General features: G+C 21.2%; 8 protein-coding genes across 8 annotated transcripts; 3 read left to right on the top strand and 5 right to left on the bottom strand. All coding sequences in view use genetic code 6, as the record gives it.

Moving 5' to 3' along the window:
- Positions 1 to 109: 109 nt before the first annotated feature.
- Positions 110 to 598, bottom strand: TTHERM_000090428 (transmembrane protein, putative; the record flags this gene model as incomplete). The annotated part of the gene is made up of 2 exons (XM_012796739.1): positions 110 to 446; positions 513 to 598. The coding sequence occupies 2 exons, from the start codon at positions 596 to 598 to the stop codon at positions 110 to 112; spliced, it is 423 nt and encodes a 140-aa protein (XP_012652193.1).
- A 444-nt stretch (positions 599 to 1,042) lies between these two features.
- Positions 1,043 to 3,481, top strand: TTHERM_000090427 (hypothetical protein; the record flags this gene model as incomplete). Its single annotated transcript, XM_012796738.1, has 4 exons — positions 1,043 to 1,053; positions 1,112 to 1,209; positions 2,730 to 2,939; positions 2,994 to 3,481. 4 exons carry the CDS (start codon positions 1,043 to 1,045, stop codon positions 3,479 to 3,481), a joined length of 807 nt encoding a protein of 268 aa, XP_012652192.1.
- Positions 3,482 to 5,327: 1,846 nt separating this feature from the next.
- On the bottom strand, positions 5,328 to 5,723 carry TTHERM_00091440 (hypothetical protein; the record flags this gene model as incomplete). The annotated part of the gene is made up of 1 exon (XM_001012796.2): positions 5,328 to 5,723. The coding sequence occupies one exon, from the start codon at positions 5,721 to 5,723 to the stop codon at positions 5,328 to 5,330; it is 396 nt and encodes a 131-aa protein (XP_001012796.2).
- A 1,919-nt stretch (positions 5,724 to 7,642) lies between these two features.
- TTHERM_00091450 (hypothetical protein) lies at positions 7,643 to 8,224 on the top strand (the record flags this gene model as incomplete). The annotated part of the gene is made up of 2 exons (XM_001012797.2): positions 7,643 to 7,682; positions 7,737 to 8,224. The coding sequence occupies 2 exons, from the start codon at positions 7,643 to 7,645 to the stop codon at positions 8,222 to 8,224; spliced, it is 528 nt and encodes a 175-aa protein (XP_001012797.2).
- A 426-nt stretch (positions 8,225 to 8,650) lies between these two features.
- On the bottom strand, positions 8,651 to 9,435 carry TTHERM_000091449 (hypothetical protein; the record flags this gene model as incomplete). Its single annotated transcript, XM_012796737.1, has 5 exons — positions 8,651 to 8,663; positions 8,824 to 8,979; positions 9,042 to 9,136; positions 9,190 to 9,320; positions 9,384 to 9,435. 5 exons carry the CDS (start codon positions 9,433 to 9,435, stop codon positions 8,651 to 8,653), a joined length of 447 nt encoding a protein of 148 aa, XP_012652191.1.
- Positions 9,436 to 13,414: 3,979 nt separating this feature from the next.
- TTHERM_00091480 (hypothetical protein) lies at positions 13,415 to 14,296 on the top strand (the record flags this gene model as incomplete). Its single annotated transcript, XM_001012800.2, has 2 exons — positions 13,415 to 13,751; positions 13,809 to 14,296. Exons 1-2 carry the CDS (start codon positions 13,511 to 13,513, stop codon positions 14,294 to 14,296), a joined length of 729 nt encoding a protein of 242 aa, XP_001012800.2. The 5' UTR covers positions 13,415 to 13,510.
- A 260-nt stretch (positions 14,297 to 14,556) lies between these two features.
- On the bottom strand, positions 14,557 to 20,031 carry TTHERM_00091490 (tetratricopeptide repeat protein; the record flags this gene model as incomplete). Its single annotated transcript, XM_001012801.3, has 15 exons — positions 14,557 to 15,290; positions 15,340 to 15,426; positions 15,473 to 15,570; positions 15,627 to 16,024; positions 16,141 to 16,920; positions 16,988 to 17,305; positions 17,356 to 17,984; positions 18,492 to 18,595; positions 18,655 to 18,911; positions 18,968 to 19,142; positions 19,201 to 19,358; positions 19,414 to 19,530; positions 19,617 to 19,748; positions 19,811 to 19,890; positions 19,950 to 20,031. The coding sequence occupies 15 exons, from the start codon at positions 20,029 to 20,031 to the stop codon at positions 14,557 to 14,559; spliced, it is 4,149 nt and encodes a 1,382-aa protein (XP_001012801.3).
- Positions 20,032 to 23,579: 3,548 nt separating this feature from the next.
- TTHERM_000091489 (hypothetical protein) lies at positions 23,580 to 24,391 on the bottom strand (the record flags this gene model as incomplete). The annotated part of the gene is made up of 4 exons (XM_012796736.1): positions 23,580 to 23,985; positions 24,037 to 24,126; positions 24,173 to 24,262; positions 24,315 to 24,391. 4 exons carry the CDS (start codon positions 24,389 to 24,391, stop codon positions 23,580 to 23,582), a joined length of 663 nt encoding a protein of 220 aa, XP_012652190.1.
- Between the last annotated feature and the right edge of the window lie 118 nt (positions 24,392 to 24,509).

Genomic DNA, 24,509 nt, shown 5'->3' with positions numbered 1-24,509 from the left:
ACACTTATTTACCTCATCTCCTTCTAAGATTTTTTTATATAGAACTTTTCGAAAAAATTAGCTAGCTAAATTGAATAATGGCCATAAAAAATTAAATCCTAGCCATCAATCAACTTAGATTAATACTTTGATGCATCTACAAATTTCTGCTACTCAAAAATAATTAGAATTAAAAGAAGATAATTTAAGATAAAAAATAAAAAATTTCTTTTATAAACTAAATCCTTGCCCTAAAGATGATAATGTAATTCTATTTTCTATTCCATTTTGTTTATTAGCAATTTTCAAAGCAATATTATGCAATTCTAATAGTTGAAATTTAAATCAGAGAATAATTTACTAAAAATTTAAATCTTAACTTCTTATTGTAATTTGATTAACTTAAGAAATTAGTCGACTCTATTTAAGTGCCAACAATTATAGAAAGACTATCTTATTTTCCTTAGCTTTAATTAAAAAAGTGATTTTGTAATCAAAATGTTTAGAATTTCTAATTTATAAGTTATCTTTACATTATAGTCAGCCTAAAGTGGATGATTATCACTAAATAGATTCTTGAAAATTTAAATGCCTATATTTTTTTATTGGTAAGCACCATTCAACTGATATTTCCAAGTGAATAAGTCCGCAGTTTCTGCATATACTACAATTATCTAGATTAAATCTTGACCATAAATTTTTTTAAAAATTCAACTGCTTTGATGATCGATCAGTATGATTCTTTAAGTGATTATCAAGATAAAGTCTTTAATTAATTCTAAAGTAATTTTCTCAAGCAGATTGAGCTCTAGTCCTTTTTTCTTAGCTCGCTAAAACCAAAAAAAACCTAATATATAAAAATATATGAAAACACTTGCAATATTTTTAATTTTGTAAGTAATTGTTAAATTTCGCGATTGTGCATTGGCCTAATTGTTCTTTTTTTAAATTCAAGTTAAAAAGACTATTTTTATTTTTAAGCATTTGTGTATTTCTTGATATTAATTGAATCTCCCTTACATTCTTAAGGCTTCAGCAATAGATAGAAAAGTACATATAATACATGATTATTAAGTAACTTTTTTCTAATTACATAAGAATATATAAGATATTATGCTCATTATTTATTAAGGATAATAATTAAGAGATTCAGCCTATGCATAAATTATCAAACAGTAAGCGCTAATTGGATACTCTTATCCATCAAATCTACTTTTACCAATTCTCCAAGTATGTTCTTAAATCTTCTTGAATAATCTAATATATTATTTCCACTTATAAATGTTTGATTTTAAGCATAATAAGTTAATATATTTAATAAATAAATTAGCTTAACAAAAATTAAAAATATCTTCTAATTTTTTATTTATTACTTTTGCCAAACTAAATAATTCAACAAAAAAATCTTTTAGCTCCTTTCATGAATTCTTAATTTTCTTTAATTAAATTTTTTTATTCCTCGAAAGCTCCTTTTAAGTGCTTTTTTTTTCATGAGCCAGCAAATAATAAAAAGGATAATTATAACTTCCAATTATTTTTATCAAATCATAAACTCTATCATCCAGCTGATATCTTAATATTAAAAGTGCTTTTTATTTATATCCAAAATGAGGCTATTTAGAAATTTTGCTTAATATTATTTTAGTTAAAATAAGACAATGCCATTTTCATCTTTTAGAAAATTATATATTTATTAATCTCCATTATTTTACTGGATTATCCAAAATCATTTACCTAAATTAAATACAAAAAACTAACATTCGAAAGTAAAAATAATTAAAAAATAGCTATGTAAACAATTTTTTACCTATTTATTGTATTTACAGGAGAGAATTTATTGATATAATTTGAAAATCTTCTTCTTCTGACTAAAATTGATGCAATAATATCTAAAATTAAATTTTAAAATATAAAGTTTTTATTTAAAACTTTGAAAATAATTAATATTTCTTTAGGCATATTGACTTATATTTCATTAATTTTTATGATTTTAAACTAATCTTGCTAATTCGATATTTTAATTACTTTTATTATGTTTTTATCAAAATTTAACAAATTTTTGATAACATTTAATGCCTTTTCTCAAGTTTTGAACTTAAAAAAAATTTTAAACAATTTTTATTAAAAAAATACTTTAAATTAAAATGATTATTTTTAGAGTAATATTTCAAATTAGACTATTTAAAATTTATATTTATATTATGCATAAAGTAATCCATATATTTTCAGGTTTTTGTAATTATCTGGATATAAAATAATGAAAGAAGGGATAATAGTAAATCATTTGTATTTACAGTATTTTAATTATTCAATTCATTTTGGTAATTTTTAATATTTTTTAAAATAAATTTTAAGAAAATAGTTATTAAAAGATAAAAATAATTAAATATTTTAATATTTTTTTTAATAAAAATAAATACATAATAATAGAAAATTTATTGTTTATAATAATAATAATAGCTATTTATTTCGTTTAAATTAACTTTGTAAAGTCGGGTAAGGTTTTTGCTTTTTAAAAAAAAAAATAGCTGAGTTGTTTTCTCTTTATTTATTAAAAAGAGAGGGTATTGATTAATTGCAAAATAACAAAACTCAATTTTTGATTTTTCTTATTGCAAGAACAGAAATTGAAGAGCTAGAGAAGATTTTATAATAATTATAATATAATCTTTATCAAATATAATTTATTTTTTTAACTTACTTTTTGGAGTATAAAAATATGATTAACTATCATTTTCTTGCTAAAACAGAAGAAAACTTTTAATAAATGAAATAAAAGGAGGATGACTATTTACATTAAAATACTTGTAAATATAGAAAATAATTAAAATAATAATCTCAAATATGTTTGAATATACCATTTGATTAGTATGAGGATTACATTAACAAATTTCCGAACTATAATAAAAAATAGAGTCATATGGCAAAAGCATAATGCATAAATCAAATTGAAAGATTAAGTAAATGTTAATAGCTTTTTAATAAATTTAACTCAAATTAAATAATATATTAAGGAAAGGTTCCCATGATTGAAGTTGTGTCAAGCATTCTTTGCGAATAAAAGGGAGTCAATAATTTAGAAAATTAATAAATTTTTAATTTAATATCAAAAAGTAAACATAATTTGTATAAGAATATTTTGTCAGCTTTTAAAAGACATATTACTGAGTGCTCAGATACTTTCTTGATGAGTTTTTATGAAAATTTGAGTGAAGATAAGTGGACTTTTGAACACATTAAGCATAGAGTTTCTACAAATTTAGCATTATTAGGAAGATTCAATCTCAAGATTAAAAATTTGAGTAAAAACAGAAATCTGAAAAAAATATTTAATTACTTTTTGAAGAACTCTGAAAAAATATGGCTTTAAGATTCTAAAATTAAAGATAAAGACTATTACATATAATAAATAAATTTGATGGTTATAGCATAAGAAAAGCAAATCCTTCAAAATTTTACAAATTGCTATAAAAAGTAGAGGAAAAATAGTATGAAGAAATGATTATTATTATTATATAATTAGTTTAATTTTTCTGTTAAAATAGAAGTTGTAAATTGTTTTTTAGTTTAAAATTGAAAAAAAAAAACTCATCTACAATATTTTTTAAAAATATAGAAAATGAAATAATTAGTTATATGTTTTTAATAAGAAAGAAATAATACTTTTATAAAACCATATTAATGTTATTTCAAGTATTTGTTTTCTTTTATAATTTAAATTTTATCCCATCATACTTATCTTCTAAGCCTAATATCAAAATTATAGCCTCTTTCAATCGATTAGGTGCATTCTGAATACCTTCCTAGCTCAGTTATCATTGTATTTAATGACTCGATTTTATATTTTAAGCATTATTTGATTTATCTAAACTAAAGCTTTTCCATTTTAGATAAATAAAATCAACTACTAATCATGTTAAAATATCTAATATTAAGCAAATATTGAAGGTATTGATCATTTGAATCCAATCAACATTATTTTATCTAATTTTAAGACTCTTTAAAAATATGGGAGAGTTTTTTTTTATTTTTAATTATTCGTATCACATATATGTCACCTTTTCCAAAAAATTTTGCAAGTGAAATTGAAACATAAACATAATCAAAATAAGTTATCTATCACCTTAGCTTACAACTCATGTGCTTCTTCAAATTTCTGTTACACCAAAAAATTGGTATAAAATGAAAAATAAATTAAATTTATTATATCAATTATTGCAACTAAGAATGATATTAAATTGCTATTTTAGAAACCATACACTTCTTCACGATTTTTTTAAAGCTATTTTATGCATGCAATTCAAAAAAAACAAATTGAAGTTTTATAATTATTATTCTAAATTTAAATTTTACCTTATAATTTGTTAGTGTAATTAATTTGAATAACTTAGATTGGTTAGCTATTTTGTGTAAGTGTCATCACTAATAGGAAGATTTTCTCCAATAAACTTTTTCTTAATTTACAAAATCATCAAATAGTAATAATAATTAAGTTAATTGATGATGCTTATTTTTACCTAATTTCCATAGTTTAAATTAAAAAATGTATTGACTCACAAAAGTCTTACGATTTTAAATTTAAAAGGTATATTTATATAAAAATCTGCCTAAAGTGCATGATTATTGATATATAGATTATCTATAATTATAATGCACTATAAATTTAATTGATGAACCTTTTTTAACTACTTTTTTAAGTTAATAAGTCTGAAATCTCTGCATATGCATCATTTTTTAAAATTGTTTCCTCACCATAAATTGTTTAAAAATTTTAACTGATTAACTTATTAATGCCTTAGATTCATTAATCTTTTTATATGATATGATTGTCTTTACTTACCCCTTTACAGCAATTTTCTCAAGTAATTTTACTTGTAGTCCTTTTCGCCCAGCTAACTGAAATTGTGTAAGCCTAATAGAGAAAAGAAGAAAATGTACAATTTGCAATTTATAATAAATAATAAATTAAGTCAGTAAACTAAGATCATGATTTATAATTTAAAAAATTTTCTTTTAAATATACACAATTTATTTATGCATTTCTAGAGATTAATTAAATTTTACTTGATTTCTTAATTTACAAAGTAACTTTTTTCAAATAAAAAACATATTTGAAGCTATTGAATTCCTCCTTTTTCAGGATGAAAATTATGAGAATCAGCCTAAACTAGATTTATCAAAGAGTTATTATAAATTGGATGCTCTTATCCAATTAACTCTTAACAAGTCTTCAAAGCATATTCTTCCTTAAATTTTCATAAATCATATAATATATCCTTCATTTGTAAATTAATTCTATAAAACACAGTAAGTTAATATGTAAAAATTCATTTTAATTTGATATTAAATCATATTATGAAAATTAAAAGAGCTTCTAATTCTTTTATTTATTGGATTTGTAATTTTTAACCATCAAAACCTTTGTTTCTTTGGTGAATCTTAACTTTCTTTATTTAAATTTTCTGTATTCTTAAATTTTTTTTCAGCCTATCTTATTCTTTATGAAATAAAATATGTAAAGAGGGTTATAGCTTTAAATTGTATCTATCAAGACTATCACCTTGATACTGCCTATACCTTTACTCCAAAGGCTCTTTTTAATAGATATCCAAAGTGTGATTATTTTAAGGCATTCTTTAATAATATTTGATGAAATACTAAGTTAAATACATTTTCATCTTTCTAAAAGTTATCTCTTTGTTACTCTACTCTATTTAATTCTTTTAAAATATATCCAAAGTCATTTGTCTATTTGAATACAAAAAATTAATTTCTGAAATTAAAAATAATCAAAAAATAATAATTTAAATTACCAATTTTCTATTAATAGCATTTGCTCTTTTTCCTTAAAACAAATAAATCCATATTTTCATTAGTGAGATTGCTGACAAGATTTTCAACATTTTTAATGTTTAAAATTTTATTAATATGAATCTATTAAGTATTAAATTATTCTTTAAATCCTTTTGAGTTCATTATTTTTTTTCATGATCAGCAATAGGCTCCTCATTCAAAATGAGCTTTAAAAATAGAGGCTCTGCTTATGATCTACTATTTTTGAATACTTGATATGATCCACCACATAAATTTAACTGATTCTCACTAAAGAATATAGTTTAAATATGAAAGTATCTTTTGCTATTTTTAAAATTTATTGTGTGCTAAAAATTGTTTTTAAAAGCTAAACCTACTTTAATTCTTTCAATTTTATTATTTTTATTCGCATTCACTTCCTTTTCCTTAATAATTAATGTTAAATGTCTTAGTTAAGATCATCAAAATTATTATCAAAATCATTAATAGCAATTTATTATTTTTGCATTTTTATATTGTTTTGTTTAGATTGCTCAAGGATCTTTAATTTAAATTAGATAGTAACTACATAAAAATAAAATGAAATATTCTAATGATTAAATGCATAAAATTTGTAAATAATAAGTTTTTCTATTTATAATTGTGTTAAGAATAAAAATAAAATGAATATATTTTGATAATGTTATTGAATTAAAATTTTTAATTTGCAAAAATTCCTTTAATATTATACGATATATAGATTATTATCAAATAATCAAAATCTAAAGCACATTTGTACATATACAACTAATTTATAATATATTGAATAATCAATCAAAATATTAAATAAATACTTTTAAGTAAATTAATTTAAGATATGAAATAAAATATAAATATATGTTTCAAATTTTGTTTTTAACTTTAAAAAATTAAAATAAATTATATTAAATTATTAATAATAATTTACTTTCTTTTTCAAAACTTCATTCATTCCTATTTTACAGAACAAATACTTTACTAAAAATAAGTTATATAGAAACTATTTTTGTTTAGCCATGCAGTATATATTTAAAAATTAAAGGCATCTTATCTCTCTCTTTAATTTTTTTTGAGTTAAAAAAATATTTTAATTTTAATTGCTTAATTTATTGAGCTTTATTGGTTAATATTTTCAATTAAACTACTAAAAAAAGGTATTTATGAATTAAATTGTTAAGTTGTACAAATATTTTCAGATTTTTGTAATTGTTATTTGTAATTAGCTGAAAAGAAATTAATGAAGGTAGAACTAATTTAGTTAAGCCTTTTGTATTTATTTATAGCTTACTAATTATTAGAAGCATTCTGGAAATTTTTAATATTTTAAAAAATAAGATTTATGTTATAAATTATTGAAAAGATAAAAATATTTAAATATTTTTTTCTATAAAAAAATTAATAATACAAGATAATATTTTATTTTGTTTAAATTAAATTTCTAAAGCTAGGTTAGGTTTTTTGTAATTTATTATTTTTATTTACTTTTTAAAAAGAGAGGTGATTGATTATAAAATAATGCATAATTTATTGCTGAAGCAGAAATTGAAAAGTTAGTGAATATTTTATAATAATAATTAAAATAATCATTATTAGATATAATTTTTTATTTATATTTATTTACTTTTTGGCATTTAAAAGTATGATTAACTATAATTTTCTTGCAAAAATAGAAGAAAACTATTATAAAATAAAATAAAGTGAGGATGATTATTTACTCTAAAATACTTGTAAGTATAGAAAATAATAATCTGAAATATCTAGGAATATACAACTTGATCAATATAAGGATTATATTAATAGATTTCCTAAATAAATTAAAAAACTGAGTTATATGGCAAAAACAAAATGCATAAATCAAAAAGAAAGAATAAGTAAGTATTAGTTGCAATATAATAAATTTAACAGAAATACAATTTTATATAAAGCAAAAGTACCCATTATTGAAGTTGTCTCAAATATTATTTGTGATTAAAAGGGAGTCAATCATTAAGATAATGAATCAATTTATAATTTAATATCGAAAAGTAAACATAATTTGTATAAGAATATTTTATCAGCTTTTAAAAGACATATTACCTAGTGCGAAGATACTTTCTTGAAGAGCTTTTATGAAAATTTGAGTGAAGATAAGTGGAGTTTTGAACACATTAAGTAAAGAGTTTCTACAAATTTGGAAAAATTAGGGAGATTCAATCTCAAGATTAAAAATTTGAGTAAAAACAGAAATCTGTAGAAAATATTTAATTACTTTTTGAAGAACTCTTAAAAACTATGGCTTTAAGATTCTAAAATTAGAGACAAAGACTGGTACATAGAATAAATAAATTTGATGGTTAAAGCATAAGAAAGACAAATCCTTCAAAATTTTACAAATTGCTATAAAAAGCAGAGGAATAATAGCATGAAAAAATGATATTATTATAAGAAAGATAATTTATTTTTTCTGTTAAAATAAATGTCGTAATTTGTTTTTTTTACACTTTAAAATTGAAAATAAAATACTTATCAATAATATAAGCTAAAAATAAAGAAAATGAAATACTTAAATATTTATTTTATGTTTTTAATATGCAGTAATACTTTTACATGACTTATTAATGTTATTATAAGTTTTATTTCCTTTTACAATTTAAATTTTATCTCATCTTACTTATCTTCTGCGCCTAATACCTGAATTAGACCTTTTTTCATTCTATAAAGAGGATTTTGCATTTGATTTGAGTTAAATTATGTTTCCAAAATACTTATCAATAACTGAGTAACCTAATTGTGATTTTCTCCTAGTTAAGTTTTCATTCTATTTAAAGCCTCGCTCATATATTTTAAACTTCCTTTGTCATCATTTGATTAATCTAAATTAAAGTATACAATTTTAAATAAGAAATAAAAAAATAAAAAATAAAAAATAATTCGTGTCAAATATTGTTAATTTATCTTATATTAGCAAATTTAGAAGGTATTAATGATTTGAATAAAAACGATATTTTTTATATAATTTCAATGAATCTTTACGAGTATGGGAGAGTTTTATAGTTATTTTTTAATTGCTCATGCTATTATGACTCCTTTTCTAAAAATTTAGCTAGTAAAATTGAATCGTGACAATAATTAAAATCATAGCTATAAAACACCATAGCTTTAAAATTCAGATGCTTCTTCAAATTTCCGCTACACCAAAAAATTAGTATAAAAAATATAAAATAATATATAAAAAATTAAATTTATTTTACAAATAATAGCATCTGAAGATTAAAGATGATAAGGTGATGCTATTTTCGACAACATATAGTTCTTCAAGAAAGTTTAGAAGCTATTTTAAGCATCTCTAAAAAAAGAAGTTGAATTTATATAATAATTTATTCAAAATTTAAATTTTACTTGCTAATATAATTATTGTAATTTATTTGAATAAATTAGGTTAGTTATTATTTAAATAAATTAGGTTAATTATTTATTATGTGTGGGTATCAGCGCTAAAAGATATTTTTCTTCAAAAACTTTTTTCTTAACTAAAAAAAATCAAAAAAGCAAATAGAGATAAATTTTAAATTATTAATAAGGTTTATTTTTACTTGATTTCCATAAATTCAATTAAAAAATGTATTGACTCATCAATCTTAACATTCTAATTTATAAGGTATTTTACAAAAATATGCCAAAAGTGGATGATTACAGACATACAAATTCATGAAAACTATAATGTACTATATATTTTATTGATGAGCCTCTTTCAACTACTATTCGAAAGTTAATAAGTCCGCAATCAATTTCTTCATTTGAATCATTTTTATAAATTAATTCCTCACCATATTGTTAAAAATTTCAACCGCTAAGCTGATTAATACCTTAGATTCATTAGTCTTATTAAATAATACCATTGTCCTTACTATCTTCAACAGCAACTTTCACAAGTAGTTTACTTCTAGATTTTTTCGCACTAACTGGATGGTGTTAAGCCTAAATAGACAAAAAACGAAAATGTAAATTAAAAAGTGATAAATTAAGTCAGTAAATTAAGCTCATGATTATCAGACTAAATCTATAATTAGAACTTTAAAGACTTTCCTTATCTACTTACATATTCCTAAAGATTAATTAAGCCTTCCTTTTTTCTTTATTTAGTGGAATCCTTAACTTAAATTTCTATATCAGGACACTAATTAAGAGATTCAGCCTGCGCAAGATTTATTAATAATTATTATAAATTAGATACTTTTATCCCCACAACTTTTCACTAGTCTCTAAAACACATTCTTACTTAAATCTTCTTAACTTTTTTAAAATATCCATTTCATTTGTAAATTAATCCTTTTAAGCACAATACACTAATATAAAAATTAATTTCAATTTGATATTAAATTAGTTTCTGAGAAATAAACAGAAACTCTTAATTCATTCATTCATTCATTTATTTATTGGGTTTATAAATTTTTTCATCCAAGGCTTTGTTTTTTTTAGCGAATCTTAATTTTCTTTAATTAAATTTTCCTAAAAATTTTTTCAACCTACCTTATTTTTATAAGATAATAAAAGATAAAGAGGACTATAGATTTAAATTGTAGGGTTTCTTTGACTCAGCTGATACCTTTACTCCAAAAGCTCTTTTTAATGGATAAACAAAATGAGAGTATATAAGTATTGTTTAAAAATATTTTCATGTAAAATTAAGTTAAATCTATTTTCATCTTTCTAAAAGTCTTCTCTTTGTTACTTTCCTCGATTCAATTCCCTTAAAATATATCCAAAATTGTTTATCTATTTGAATACAAAAAAGTAAACTTCTACCTTTTTTCTTTTAACAGTATTTGCAAAACTTCCTTAAAAATGGATTCATATTTTTCGTTAGAAAGATTACTGTTAAGATATGCAACATTTTAATGTTTGAAATTTTATTTGCTGAATCTATTAAGTATTAAAATTTTCTTCAAATCATTTAGAGTTAATTATATATTTTTTGATGATCAGCAATGGATACCTTTATTCAAAATATGCTTTAAAAATAGAGGCTCTGCTTATTTTCTGCTATATTAAAACTTATAAATGATACATCATATAAATTTTACTGATTCTTGCTAAAGAATATAGTTTAAAATTTAGGAGTATCTTTTATTTTTAATAATTCTCTTCAAAAAAATTTTTAAGGCTTTCCTACTTTAATTCTTCCATTTTTGTTATTGTTATTTATATTCACTACATTTTCCGTATTCCTAATTGTTTTATAAATGTCCTAGTTTAGATCTTCCTTCAAAAATACTTTTATTACCTTCAGTAGCAATTTATTATTTGTATTTTTTATTTTTTTTGTTTCATTTGCTTAAGGCTTTTTAATTCAAATTAGATGATACCTACATACAAATAAATTCAAATTTTGTAACAATTAAATACAGAATATTTGTAAATAATAAATTTTTTTTTGTTACGTTAAGCAAAATAATAAAATATATATTGTATTGGTATTATTGAACTAAAATACTAAATTTGTATAAAATATCATAAATTGTAAAATATATTGCTCATTATTAATTAAATTAACATATTTGTTATTTTATTCTTTCATAAATTTCATTAATATTATGTCTGCTTTTAAGAGGTATTTTTCAGAGGGTTAAGTTGCTTTCTTTATGGGATTTTAAGAGAATTTAAGTGAAGATAAGTGGATTTTTGATCACATTTTTAAAAGAATTTCTACAAATTTGGCAGGAAGCAGGGGATTAAATCTTAGGATTAAAATTTAAGTAAAAGCAGAAATTGCTATTTGCTAAGCTCAAGAAAACTTTAGCTTTAAGATTTCTAAAATTTAAAATAAAAAAGAATATAAATTTGATATTTATAGTATAAGAAAAAAAATCCTCAAAATTTTAAACAGTACTATAAAAAATAAAGGAAAAATAGCCTTTAAAATTATAATTATTATTTAAATAATATCATCCAAAGGGTGCCTTGAAATCAAGTCGCTCTGTTTATACATTACTATATGTAATCCGATAGTTAGATCCACTGCAATAGTTTTGATAATTTATAGTAAACTCTATCAATAATTTCTATAATTGTATTTTTAAATATAAATACCATATTTGAAACTTTGAAAATAATCATCATTCTTTTGCAAAAATAATTAACTAACTAATTCTAACCTTTTATCCTACTTTAATATTTTCATTTCATATATACAATAAATCTTATTTTTATCAAATTATTTATTGTTTTTGTAGACTTCAATTTTATTCTTGTCTGTCTTATCAAAATACAGATTTTCTACACATTTGCTACATTATTTTTAATATGGATGTTACTATCATAAAGATTTATGCTATGCTAAAGTATTTTTAAAAGCTCAATTTTCTACTTTCATTTTTGTATTTTATATGTACCTTCGCTTCCTTCTCTACTCATTATTCTTCTTTACGTTTCTCAAGCTGAAATTTTTAAAAATATTACTAATATATTCAATATCAATTTATTAGTTGACTTTTTAATCTTTTTACTTTACTTGTCTAAGGCTTTCTAATTTAATTTAAATGATTATTTATAGAAATAAATCAAATATTTTAGCTATTAAATGAAGAACACCTGTAATTATTTTAAAAAAATTGCATTAAGCATAAATTGTATATAAGTATGTAAATAATTTGATTTTATTGAATTGAAATATTAAATTTGAAAGAACTATTTTAATATAATACATAACTCACCACCTAATAAATAAAATTAATTTTAGGCATATTTCAATATATATTTATTAAATTAAAATAATGATTAGATAAGATGTTATCTAAATAAAATTATAAATTTATTATGATAAATTTTTTAAATAAAAAAGATCAAATAAATTAAATAAAGAAATAAAATTATTATATTTAAATATAGATATCACATTTAGTTAGTAACTTCAAAAAATTTTAAATCTATCAAATTTATTGATAGTAAAACTATCTTTATTTATCATCAAAATTTCTGCTTTTTTTACAAGACATATATTATTTTATTGAAAATAAGTTAATAAATTTTGAAGCATTTTGTATAATTATTAATGTTTTACATTAATTTGTATCAAATGTCATTAATATTTATAAGAAAATATAACATATTAAAACTACAATCACACAATATACTTTAATTCCTGATACATTATATTTTAGCAATTTAAAAATTTTTGGATAAATATTTTTTTAAAAGTTGCATGTATATATATACTTTTTTTTTTAGTTTTATATTCTCTGATTATAAAATTTTATGGTATGGTTAATTTATTAAAGTAATCTCAACTTATTAAAGCTTAATTAATTATTTGAAAGAATTTTTATTCTCTCAATAGTTTGCAAAATAAATTTATGAAATAAATTATTAAATAGTAATAACTATTCACTCATTTAATGTATGTTTGAAAATAAGTAAAAAATCGAACATTAGAAAAATTTAAATGTTTATAGTAATCTATGTTATTTTGTTTACTTGTTCTTATTTATAAAGCTGGGTAAATTTTTTTGAATTTTGTAATTTAAAAGAAAGTAATTGATTGAATTCACTGATTTTAAATAAGAGTAGTGATAAGTATAAAAAACTTAAAGTAATATTTTTTTAAACATAAAATACTGCCTAAACATAAATTGAAAAAATTAAGAAAACTGGCAATAATTTTTTATTATAAAAATAATCAAATTTAATTTAATTACAATTTTTTTTTTTGGGTTTTAAAAATATGATAGAATTTCTTTATAATGTTAAAACAGAAGAAAACATTTGTTAAATATAATAAAATGAGAATGATTATTTACATGAAAATACTTGTAAGTATAGAAAAGAATAAACACTATAATCTGAAATATCTTCGAAAATACCACAAAATTAATTTATGGACTATATTAATAAGTTTCCAAGCTAAATTAAAAAACTGAAATATATGGCAAAAACAAAATAAATAAATCAATATGATAGACTAGGTAATAAAATAGTTATTATTTAATAAAATTAACTTTATTTAAATAATATATATGAAGGGAAAGTTCCTATGATTGAAGTTGTGTCAAACATTCTTGGTGAACAAGAGGGAATCAGTCATTAAGAAAATTAATAAATTTTAAATTTGCTTTAGAAAAGTAAGCATAATTTGTATAAAAATATTTTGTAAGCTTTTAAGAGACATATTATAGAGTGCTAAGATACTTTCTTGATGAGCGTATATGTAAATTTAAGTGAAGATAAGTGGACTTTTGAACATATTTAGCAAAGGGTTTCTACAAACTTGGCTAGGAGTGGAAGATTAAACCTAAAAATTAAAAATCTGAGTAAAAACAGAAATCTACAAAAAATATTTAATTACTTTTTGAAGAACTCTGATAAGCTATGGCTTTCAGACTCTAAAATTTAAAATAAAGACTAATACAAAGAACAAATTAAATTAATTGTTATAGCTTAAGAAAGGTAAATCCTTCAAAACTTTACTCAGTGCTATAAAAAGTAAAGGAAAAATAGCTTGTAAAAATGATAATTATTATTTATAAAGGCTATTTTTTGTGTTATTATAGTTTATATTGTAATTTATTTGAATAAGAATTTATAATTATAAGCAAAATATTCATTTATTTGTTATGGTAGCTAAAAATAACAATAAAAAAAACATGAATTTCATATGCTAATAATGAAATAAATACTTTTCTTAATTAATGAATCTAATTTCTAATTTTTTTCTTTTCTTTTACAATATTTTTAAATTTAGTGGATTTATTATTTAAAGTACCAAAAATTTCACTAAATTAGTTATTCGACAGTTTATGAGCAAATCGATTCTATAAATTAGTAATAGGGTGATTATTAAGTTAGTATTTCTCTTACAACACTTAATATTTTTTCATAATACTCAAACACAACTTCAGTATTTCCTTTTTGGCCTTATGAAATTAAAATTTATCCCATAGTCCTCAAACATTTGGTTGTCTCATTCTCTTCTAGACCTTTATCCTATATCTAGATGAGAGCCTCTTTTAAGCTATTAAGAGCATTTTGGCTTTGATCTAAGTTAATTTATGTTTCCGCAATACTGATCAATTATTAAGTTATTTTTTTGTGCTTTTCTCCCAGCTCAATTTTCATTCTATTTAAAGCCTCGTTTTTATATTTTAAACTTTCTTCGTACTAATTTGATTGATCTAAACTAAAGCTTTATTATTTGAGATAAAAAATTTGAAAAACAAATTAATTAAAATCAAGTAACTTTTAGTTAATATACCTGATATTGAGTAAAGACTGAAGATATTGATGATTTTAGTCTAAATCAATATTTTTTTATCTAATTTCAATAACTCTTTACAAGTATGGCAGAGCTTCGCTGTAATTTTTTAATTATTCATGCTAGTATGCCACCTTTTCCAAAAATTTAGCTAGCTAAATTGAATCATGGCCATAAATTAAATCATAACCATCAATCACCTTAGCTTAGTACTCAGATGCTTCTTCAAATTTCTGCTGTACCAAGAGTAAAACTAGTATAACAGAAATAACTTAAGATAAAAAATAGATAATTATTTTTACCAACTATTGCCTCTAAAGAAGATAATGTAGTGCTATTTTCTACTCCATATAGTTCTTCGCGGATTTTTAAAGCAATTTTATGCAATTCTAAGAAATGAAATTTAAATAAAGATTTTAAAAAATTAGATCTTACCTGCTGCTTGCTATAATTAATTTGAGTAAGTTAGACTATTAGCTTATTCTGTATAAGTATCAGCAATAATAGGATGATTATCTCCAAAAAACTTTTTTCTTAATTAAATAAAATCAGCTTACAATAAATAAAATTTAAATTTTTTGATAATTACCTAATTTCCATAGCTTAAATTAAGAAATTCATCGATTCATCAAAGTTTTTAGCATTCCTAAATGTATATGATATATTAACATAATAATCAGCCAAAAGTGGATGATTATCGCCATATAAATTTTTGACAATTTAAATGCACTATAAATTTAATTGATGAGCGTCTTTCAACTATTATTTTAAAGTAAATAAATCAGCCGTTTCTGCATACGCTTCACTTATCTAAATTGATTCTTCACCATAAGTTTCTTTAAAAATATCAACAGCTTAGCTGATTAATGAATATGACTCGTTAATCTTTTTAGACAACATTAAAGTCTTAGCTTAACTCAAAAGTAATTTTCCTAAGCAGATCGAGTTCTATTCCTTTTCACTTAACTCACTGAAATCATGTTAAACCTAATAAAAATACAAAAATTTTTTAATTTGAAAATTATAATAAAGCTAAATAATATTTAACCAAGGTCTTTTTTATTAAATTCAAGTAAAAAATTAAAAACTTTTTTAAATTTTACCCGTTCATGTATTTCTAAAGATTAATTAAATCTCCCTTGCTTTCTTAACGTTTCAGCAATAGATAATAAAGTGTATATTGTACTTGGGTGATTACCAAGTAATTTTTTTCTGATTACATAAGACTATATAAGATATTAAACTCCTTTTTCAGGATGAGAATTAAGAGACTCAGCCTGCGCAAGATTTATCAAACAGTTAGCATAAATTGGATGCTCTTATCCAATTAACTTTTAGCAAGTGTCCAAAGCATATTCTTAAATTTTCTTGAATAATTTAATATACCCATTCCATTTATAAATTATTCCTTTTAAGCAAAGTAAGTTAATAAACAAATATTACTCTTAATTTGATAATATGTTTGCTTCTGGGAAATTGAAAGAGTCTTCTGATTCTTTTATTTATTGAGTTTGTAAAATTTAAATAATTGAATCATATAAACGCTTGGTTTCTTTCGTGAATTCTTAATTTTCTTTAATTAAATTTTCTGTATTTTCTAAAATTTCCTTCAAACTGCCTTATTTTTCATGAGCTAATAAAGGATACAGAGGATAATTATCACTTCCAATAGTATCTATCATGTAGTTGACTCTTTCATTCAGCTAATATCTTTACTCGAAAAGTACTTTTTAGTGTATATCCAAAAAGAGGTTATTTTATAGGCCTTGCTTTATTATATTTTCGTGTATCACTAAGTTAAATCCATGTTCATCTTTTAAAAAATTATCTATGTTCTATTCTCCTCTTTCTAACTCACTTAATATATAACCGAAGTCATTTACCTAAATTAAAAACAAAAAAATCATGAAAATAAAAAAATCAAAAAAATAAGAATAAAACAATTTTTACCACTTTTTCTATTAATAGCATTTGCAAGATTTTTTTTAGAGTAGTGCCATATTTTTCTTCAGAAAGATTGCTGACAAATTTCTCAACATTTTCATGTTTAAAATTTTCTTTGTCTGAATCAATTAAGTATTAAATTGTTCTTCCGATCATGTAGAGTTCATTTTATATTTTCTCATGATCAGCAATAGGTTCCTTATTCAAAAGGTGCTTTAAAAATTCAGGCTCTGTGTATGCTCTGCTATATGTCAACGGATAGTTTGATCCATCGCACAAATTTTACTAATTTATGCTGAACTCTATGCCATAATCTCTGTAATTCTATTTTAATATACAAATTTTATATTAAAAATTTTAAAAATTATTCATACTTCTTTTGGGAAAGTAACTATATTTTCAGGCTTTATATCTGACAAGAAAATTTTCATTTCATTTATCTCTTGAAGCTTTAAAAGCAAAGTTTTTAAGATATACAATATATCTTGCTTCTACCAGGCTATTTCTTTATTTTTATATACTTCAGCAAGTTATGAAAGATTGCATAACCCAGTTGTAAAAATGATTTCTTTAGATGATTTATTAATCTCCAATATACCAGGAATCAAATTCTCTTTTTAAGTAATTAAAAGTTGTCTGACGAGAACTTCATTATCAAAATCTACGCGGTTATGATTTTTATATTGAATATGAATAACTTTCTTCTTGTCTGTCTTATCATAATAGAGCTTTTCTACATACTTGCTAAAGTATCTAGTTTAAATATGAATATATCTTTCACTATTTTAAAGATTTATTCTGTGCTAAAAATATTTTTTTAAAAGCTCAGCCTTCTTCAATTCTTCCATTTTTCTCTTCTTTTATTCATCTTCGCTTCCTTTTCCCTATTCATCATTCTTCTATACATGACTCTAGCTCAGATCTTCAAAAATGCTATCAAAATCTTCAATAGCAATTAATTAGCTGGCTTTTTTATCTTGTTTTGTTTCGCTTGCTTAAGGTTCTATAATTTAAATTACATGATAAAAATATAGAAATACATTATGATTAAATGCAAAATATTAAAATTTTTGAATATTAAATCTTTTTAAATATCCTTATGAAAATAAATATTTAAGCTTGCAAATGTTTTGATGAATAAATTAAAATACTAAATTGGTAAAAATTCCTTTATTATTCTCATTATTAAATTAACCAAATAAAAAGCAATCTTGAATAAAATTTTAGTTAATTAAATAATGTTTATATATAGTGCTTCAAAATCAATTTAAAATATCAAGCTGATTGTAAAATCTCTCAAAGCATTAAATAAAAATGATTAAATAAATTCAATAAAGAAATAAAATTACCATATTTTATTTGTAACTTGAAAAATAAATATAATTGTGATAATTTGTTAATAAATTTTACAGTTAAGAAAATATTTTATTAATTTATTTTTTATTTTTTAAGATTTATGCAAAAAAATTTAGAGTTTTATCTAAAATAAACCTTTAAAATAAATACTTACTTTCTTTTGACTTTAAAATGATTTGAACATCTTCTCTTGTTAGTAAATCTTACAGTTTCTAAATGAATAACTTATAACTTGGGTCTGCTACTGCTGACAAAAATCTAATTGTTTTTTATTTATTAAAATATTTATTTCTTGTAATTTTATTATTAATTTTTACTCAATTGCTTTTTAATATAGAACCATTAACGTATCAATAGCACTAAGTGTAATATTTTCACTTAATTCTGATTCAATAATTGTAATATTTTGCAATATTTAATCTAAGTCCATATTTTCATAGCTTTTGAGAGTAACTTCATCTTCTGATATTACTTTTTTAGTGGCTATCATCAATTTTTCTACCTAACCTACTCTTTCTTCTATTAGCTTTAAAAACTTTTCTTCTTCGTCTATTAAGAACTCAACTTATCTTGTCTTTAGCATATTTAAAAATCTATAAAAATAAATTCAGGTTGGTAAAATTTTTTTACCTTTTTTTTATCTTTGATTTACCACTTCAATAAAATTCTCCTGTCTTTAGATTTTTATGCATAACCAAAAGAAATCAAATCAGAGATATCTTCTACTTTTACTAATTAAGCTGTTTTATTTGAGTTTTTTATGAGCTCAAACTCCAAAAACTTGAATTAAGTGATCATCAAAATCCTTTTTAACAATTAAAGAAATTATTTTATTTAAATCAAAATATTTTAATTTGTTTAACTTTTAATTTAGCTTTTTCTTTGAAATGATTTCCTAAGAAGCAAATAACTCACAAGTAGAAAGATTTAAGAAATACTCCATATCATATTCTTCACCTATTTCATATTATCCTTCTTTAACTAAAAATTCATAATCTTTAATTCTCCTGTTCAATATTTTCTAAAAAAAACAAATATATTCTTTTATTTATGCAATCCACCATTAAAAAGCTTACAATGTAATTAATTAATTCATTTAGAACTTGAGTAAGCATAAGGGATGAGTTCCATTTTATGTGGCTCATAACTGAGTTAAAGAAGTTTCTTCCATCAGCTAATGAAGGATAGCAGAACTATTTAAAAAAGATGTAATTAAAAATAATTATTCAAGATGCAAACCGCTTTTTAGAGTAAAAATATAGCTAATAGAAAAACTTACTGTATTTTAAAAGAAAATCCTAGGGTTATCATAGGGATAATCAGGAGTTAGGACTAGATCTACAAATATATCGTTTTTTAATCTTTTAAACTCTATTCCGTGCTATTTCAAACATCCTGCAGAGATTTTAAGCTATTATGCATTTTAAATATTAAATAAGCTTAAAAATATACTTTAAAAAGCTATAAATATACTTCTATCTTTAAACCTACTCCAATTTCTGTAATTTATACAGAGATATCTTCTGAATTTAGGGCACTAAGGTCTTCTAAATCTAATAATCAATAATAAAATTATAATCTGAGTAGTGATAAAATGATATTTTTGGAATACCTTATAAGATTTTGTTTATTTTTGTATCATCTTAGAATATTCTAAATAACGCTTCTTCAAAGGCTTCGTTTTCTTACATCATTTTTAAACTCGAATAACCAATCAGATTTAAATTGTTGTTTGCTATTAACTACCTTTATTTTTTTAATTATTCCTAATTCTGATAGTAAATTATTTGATTTTTTTGCAATATTATAATTTATTACTTTATAAATGTAATAAATAAGTGTATCTATATATATATTTCAATGCAAAAAACAATAGAAATAAATTAATCAAAAGCTTTATTAAAAAGAAAATAGTAAATAAATCTCTATTAATTTATTTTATTATCATTTTTATCTGATTAGATAATATATCAGACTTTTAATATATCTATTAAATTTCTAGTAATTATTACAGCATCAGTATTTCGTCAGTCACTCATTAAATTCATTAAAATATAAAATATAAAAATAATTAATCTTTGAATTTTCATAAAATATTTTTTTCATTTTATTTTTTTAGCAAAATAAAAATATTGTTAAAAAATTAATAAATATTTTTATTTAATTTTTGATATTCATATTTTAAATCTTTTGATTGATCAGATTCTTTCTTAATTAATTAATGATAATTATTCATAGTTTTCTAATTATAATAGAGTTCTCTAATATCATAATTTTTACAATTTTTATCATTTATTTAAAATTTTTTAGATGTGTTCATTAATGACTTAAACTATTAAATTTTCTTATCATTAAACTAGTTTAATAAATAGAAGGATTTATTTTTTTAATATTAATAATGCAAGTTTATCTAATTGAAAAATTCTTTTAGAATTTAGAATTAAACTAAACAAGTTCAAGATAACATAAAAGTGATTTCAAAAAATAAATTGAAAATATGATTTTGAAAGAATCACTAAAAATTTTTTGATAATAATAAAATTTATTATTTTTTTTATAAAGTTTGAAAGCTTGATTCTGAAAGTTAATCGATTAGATCGAGCGAAAATAGATCATATGATAATTGGATGAAAAGACTTGATTTTTTATACTTTTAAATTTATTGAAAATAAGAAGTAAGTAAGATTTCTTAACTAATCTTTCTATTAATACATACAAAATAATGAAAAAAATCACTTAATTAAAGCTTTTATAAATACTATTAAAGACTCGGATTCATAATCTATATTTTAAGATTGTTTTCTTTTTCAATTAAATATTTATTCAAAACAATTTCAAGTTATATATTAACTTATTAATAGTTGTTAAAGTAAAATTTAATCTATTTGGTTAAATTTTTTAATTTTTTGGATTAAGTTTAGCATGAAACATATAAATCAAAATAAAAAATATAGATTATTGCGCCAATTTATTATTTATATTCGTTTTAGTTATTAATTAAATTAATTAATATCAATTTAGAGAAAAATTAAAAATTTAAGAATAATAATTAATTTATTTTGGCAAAAATTTAGTCAGGTAAATTAAAGATGCTTGATTAAAAAAATGTAAATAAAGATTGACAAAATTAAAATATGTTTAATTTTGATAAAAAGCGTTTTTTTCTTTTATTATATACAATAAAATTAATTTTTTTAATAATAAGCACTAATTATTTCAGACAAATTGTTGAAAAGAAGTTAAAAGTAAAAAAAAAATAGGTTGATTTATTAAGACAAGCATTAGATTTTGAAAGGGTGAAAATGATAAAATATTACTAGAAAAAATGTTTTTTTAATTACTAGATAAACTAAATTCAAGTGCTTAATTTAATATTGCTTAAGATTTTTAAAATTAGTTTACAAATTTTTGTTTAAATATTTGAAATTCCTTAAAATTTTTTAAAGCATTCATTAAATTCTATTTAATAGTTTATTTTAACAACCTATTTATCAGTTTAAAAATTATTTTATTAAAAAAATTATATTAGATATCAAACAATCTAAAAAAATAAAATGTTTTAAAATATTAATTGTATTATTACTCAAAATATAAATAAATACAAAGCAAATCAAATAAATAAATATCTAGATTTCTAATAATTTTATTTTTCATTTAAAAACTACTTTTTTATCTTCAATAAACACTTTGATTATGATTAATTATATTTATATAGAAAAATAGGAAATTAAAAAAATTTTTTTAAATAGTATTTAAAAAATTATAATTTAATTAATTCATAATCATTTTTTTTGTTTTATTTTATTTCATTATTATTATTTTTTAAAATCTGGATTTTAAAAAATAATAATAATTGATCAAAAGTTATTCAAACCCTTTGGTTATTATATCAACTCAATTTCTAAGGAAAAAGTGAGAAAAATAAAACAAATCCAATCATTTTAAATTAAAAAAAATAAAATATTTTTATTAAAAGCATAAAAAATGAAAATTAATTTATAAAATTATAAAAATAAATTAAAATATTTGAAAATTTTTAATGAACAATAAAAGCATTTCTAGAATTTAGAAGATTAGTTTAAATTTGAATAAGCAAACATCAACTATACTTGTATTATTAAATAAAAAGCAATTTTAGAATTGTAATTAACAACAATTTAGAATGATGAGAAGATGCCTATATTCCACGTAAATTTCCATTCCTATAAAGGGATTGAGAGCAGCTAAAATCAAGTAAACAGACTAATTAAACTAAATTATAATTGAATGACATCCTTTTCGAAAGCAATTAAATTTAAAATAAAGAAAAAAAGAAGAGTCTATTTATCTATTTATCAATATTTGTATATATAAATTTCAACTCAACTTAAAATAAAAGAAGAAATTATAATTAAGAAAAAGATTTTTAATTTAAAAATATCTTATAAATTAATTATTAGCAAGTAGGAATTATAAATAAATTTAAAGATGGCTGAAGCATTTGCTAAATATAAAGCATTCGATTTTAAGAGTAGCAAAGAATGGTAAAAGTACTATGACGACTTGCTACCTGTCCCTGCATACAATTAAGTAGAAAAGTTTAAAAGAAAATGGTATAAAAAGAATGTTGATCCTTCATTCGATGTTGAATACAAGGAACCTGAAAACGCTACAAATAACGCAGGTGGATAAGAACAAGCTTAAATGCCCTAGGCAACTCCATACAAAAACCCCAAGCTTTACTTAATTGAAAATATCTTAAAGGGATTGGTTTTTCCTTGCTCCATATTTTTAAATCCTTGGATAGTAAAGATAATGATCATCTTAGCATCAGTTTTAGCAGTAATAAGAAACAAAGGTATGATCAAATTCAACACTCAATATCTTATACTAGCAGTCAGCAGTGAGTTCTTCCATAATATTATTTTCACTCTTGCTATGCCTCATAGTAGAAACTCTTTTGTTTTTTATTTGCCAATTTACATTCAATTCCTTAGCGGTTTATGTGAATTTATTTCTACCTAACCCAATTTAATTCCTTCACTCTAAAATAATCCTAAATTCAAAGATGCGATAACTTTTGTTAAGACAAATAGAAGCTATTTAATTAATGCTAAAAACAAAATTGAAATTTACTTGTTCTTTTATACTATTGTTGGTGCCTTCTTCGGCATAACTTCTATTTTGAATATTCTTTTAATGTTCTAGTTCATTTCAGTAAAAGATAAAACTATTGCCTCAATGAGATAAGCCTAATCTGAGTTCAAGTATTCTGTAGTAAATGTTGCTCCTGGACCATTAAAACCTTTAGCTCAAAAGTTTGTATAACTTTACGAAAAGCTCTTAAACATTATGGCTCCTAAATAATGATCAATAAATAAATATAAAATATTTAAAATTTTTAACCTTTTAAATTATTGTTAATTAAATTTAGTAGGTTTTAACTGTATATTTTATGCTAGATAAATAGAAGCAATATTATTTTTAATTTTTTGGAATATATTTTAAATTTCTTTGTATCTTACAGGAAAGCCGAGGACCTAGGTAAAAGGGAATACACTTTATAAATTTTAACTTACTCTATATTTATTTTCACAATTTTTAAGGAAAAGCAATTTAACAAAGATTCACAAAGACTTATAATACCCTTTTCAGTAAACAGCGAATTACTATTTAAAGATTTTTTAGTTTTATATTTGAAAAGATTGAATTAATTTTACAGTGCAGAAAATTAAAATGAATTTAAATTTTATAATTTTTTCAGTATAGATCCTAACTCCACAAGGCTTTAATTATTTAAGCTAGATTAACTAGAAAATAGATTTTAACAAACTTCCTCTTAAGTTGATAATTTACTCGAATTATAAATGTAACTATTTCAGTCCATTTGCTTGAGAAAGCATATAAGCCAGCATGGTAATGTCATCTGATTCAAAAATCATATCACTTTTAATAATATTTTTATTGTTTTATTTTTGTTTTTTCAAAAAAATTTTACGAAAAATCTAAATCTATCTTTCTTAAATTCTGCAACTAACTAATTTTGTTCCACTGTTAATTGTGTGATTACTTCATCTTCAGAATATAATTTTTTCTATTTTTTCATTTTTTTTTTAAGTTTAGTTATTTATTTTAAATGATTTACTTGAATTTCAACGCTAATACTTATAGCTAAATACACTAACTAACTTAT

The sequence above is a fragment of the Tetrahymena thermophila genome (genome assembly GCF_000189635.1).
Source record: "Tetrahymena thermophila SB210 genomic scaffold scf_8254697, whole genome shotgun sequence".
Taxonomy (NCBI): Eukaryota; Ciliophora; class Oligohymenophorea; order Hymenostomatida; family Tetrahymenidae; genus Tetrahymena; species Tetrahymena thermophila.
Note: the sequence above shows the minus strand (reverse complement) of the source record. Positions and strands in the feature narration are given on the sequence as shown.